At 32.8% G+C, this 1,728-nt stretch overlaps 1 protein-coding gene across 1 annotated transcript in view; it reads right to left on the minus strand.

The window, feature by feature from the left end:
- Window positions 1–729, minus strand: part of LOC101494048 (SKP1-like protein 21) — a 7,325-nt gene extending 6,596 nt beyond the window's left edge. The window contains exon 1 of the mRNA XM_012720232.1: window positions 715–729. Coding sequence (XP_012575686.1) covers window positions 715–729 — 15 coding nt within the window. The remainder of the gene's footprint in view (window positions 1–714) is intronic.
- Window positions 730–1,728: the final 999 nt, after the last annotated feature.

Raw genomic sequence — 1,728 nt, forward strand, 5'->3', positions numbered from 1 at the left:
GCTACGGTGCTAGGGGACCAATTTGGAGGCGACGTTGCGAGCGAAGATTTTACCGGATTTACTCACGGTGCCGTAATCGCACGTTAGAGCTAACGTTAAGGTAAGGGCTCCTTCCAAACTTTTAGTTTGCATTTAGGGACTTATCTGTGATTGTGTGGAAAGGATCTTGTTAGGGTTTGAGTATTGATTTGGGGGGAAATGGATCTATGACTTATAGGTAAAATCTTAGAGTTAGGTTTTGGTTATATTTGATGGATGTTTCGTGGAAAATGAACTTAACTCATTTGTGTATGATTATGGGTAAATGAAATTTGATGTGTTTGAGTGTTATGTTGTGTTGATTTGTGTTCGTCGTATTTGACGTGTTCTAAGTTAATACCGATGAAATTTGATGTGTTTTGGTGTGGCTTGTGAATTGAATTTGATAAAATGGTTTGAGTTGGTTTTGTTGTGAAATTTGAAAACCATTAGAGTTAAACGAGTATTAAAAATGGGGAATCTTTTAATATCTCGGTTTACTTAATGTGTGTTTGTGAAAATCGTTTAAGTTAACTGGATATTAAGAATGGGGAATCTCTTAATGTCTCGGTTACTTAATGTTTTGTTTTGAAAATCATTAAGTTAAATGAGAAACCCATGATGTTGTATTAATTGTGTTATAAATGTTAAGTGTTATGTTTTGGAATTTGGTGATAACATGTTGGATTGCTATACCATTTTGAAACCCATGATGTTGTATTAATTGTGTTATAAATGTTAAGTGTTATGTTTTGGAATTTGGTGATAACATGTTGGATTGCAATACCATTTTGAATCCCATGATGTTGTATTAATTGTGTTATAAATGTTAAGTGTTATGTTTTGGAATTTGGTGATAACATGTTGGATTGCTATACCATTTTGAAACCCATGATGTTGTATTAATTGTGTTATAAATGTTAAGTGTTATGTTTTGGAATTTGGTGATAACATGTTGGATTGCTATACCATTTTGAAACCCATGATGTTGTATTAATTGTGTTATAAATGTTAAGTGTTATGTTTTGGAATTTGGTGATAACATGTTGGATTGCTATACCATTTTGAAACCCATGATGTTGTATTAATTGTGTTATAAATGTTAAGTGTTATGTTTTGGAATTTGGTGATAACATGTTGGATTGCTATACCATTTTGAAACCCATGATGTTGTATTGATTGTGTTATAAATGTTAAGTGTTATGTTTTGGAATTTGGTGATAACATGTTGGATTGCTATACCATTTTGAAACCCATGATGTTGTATTAATTGTGTTATAAATGTTAAGTGTTATGTTTTGGAATTTGGTGATAACATGTTTGCTTGCAATACTATTTCGAAACTAATGATGTTGTAGCGATTGCGTTATCAGTGCTAAGTGTTAGGATTTGAGATTATGTATGAATGTGATTGAGTTAGTTATGAATTTTTGGAAAAATGATGAGGGAAATCGATTTCCCAATCGATTGGATGAGTTGCAGGAAGTTCACTATTTTAACCTAATCGATTTGCCAATCGATTGTATAAATATATCTTTCAAAATCTTTTAAGAAATCGATTTGGAAATCGATTGGCAGAGAGGCAGGAACTCAGCAAAACTGCCGAAATCGATTTGGAAATCGATTTGGCAACCCAGGGACTCATCAGAACTGACAAAATCGACTTAGAAATCGATTTGGTCATGCAGAAACTCAGCAGAACTGACCAAA

The sequence above is a fragment of the Cicer arietinum genome, chromosome 8 (assembly GCF_000331145.2).
Source record: "Cicer arietinum cultivar CDC Frontier isolate Library 1 chromosome 8, Cicar.CDCFrontier_v2.0, whole genome shotgun sequence".
Lineage (NCBI taxonomy): Eukaryota > Viridiplantae > Streptophyta > Magnoliopsida > Fabales > Fabaceae > Cicer > Cicer arietinum.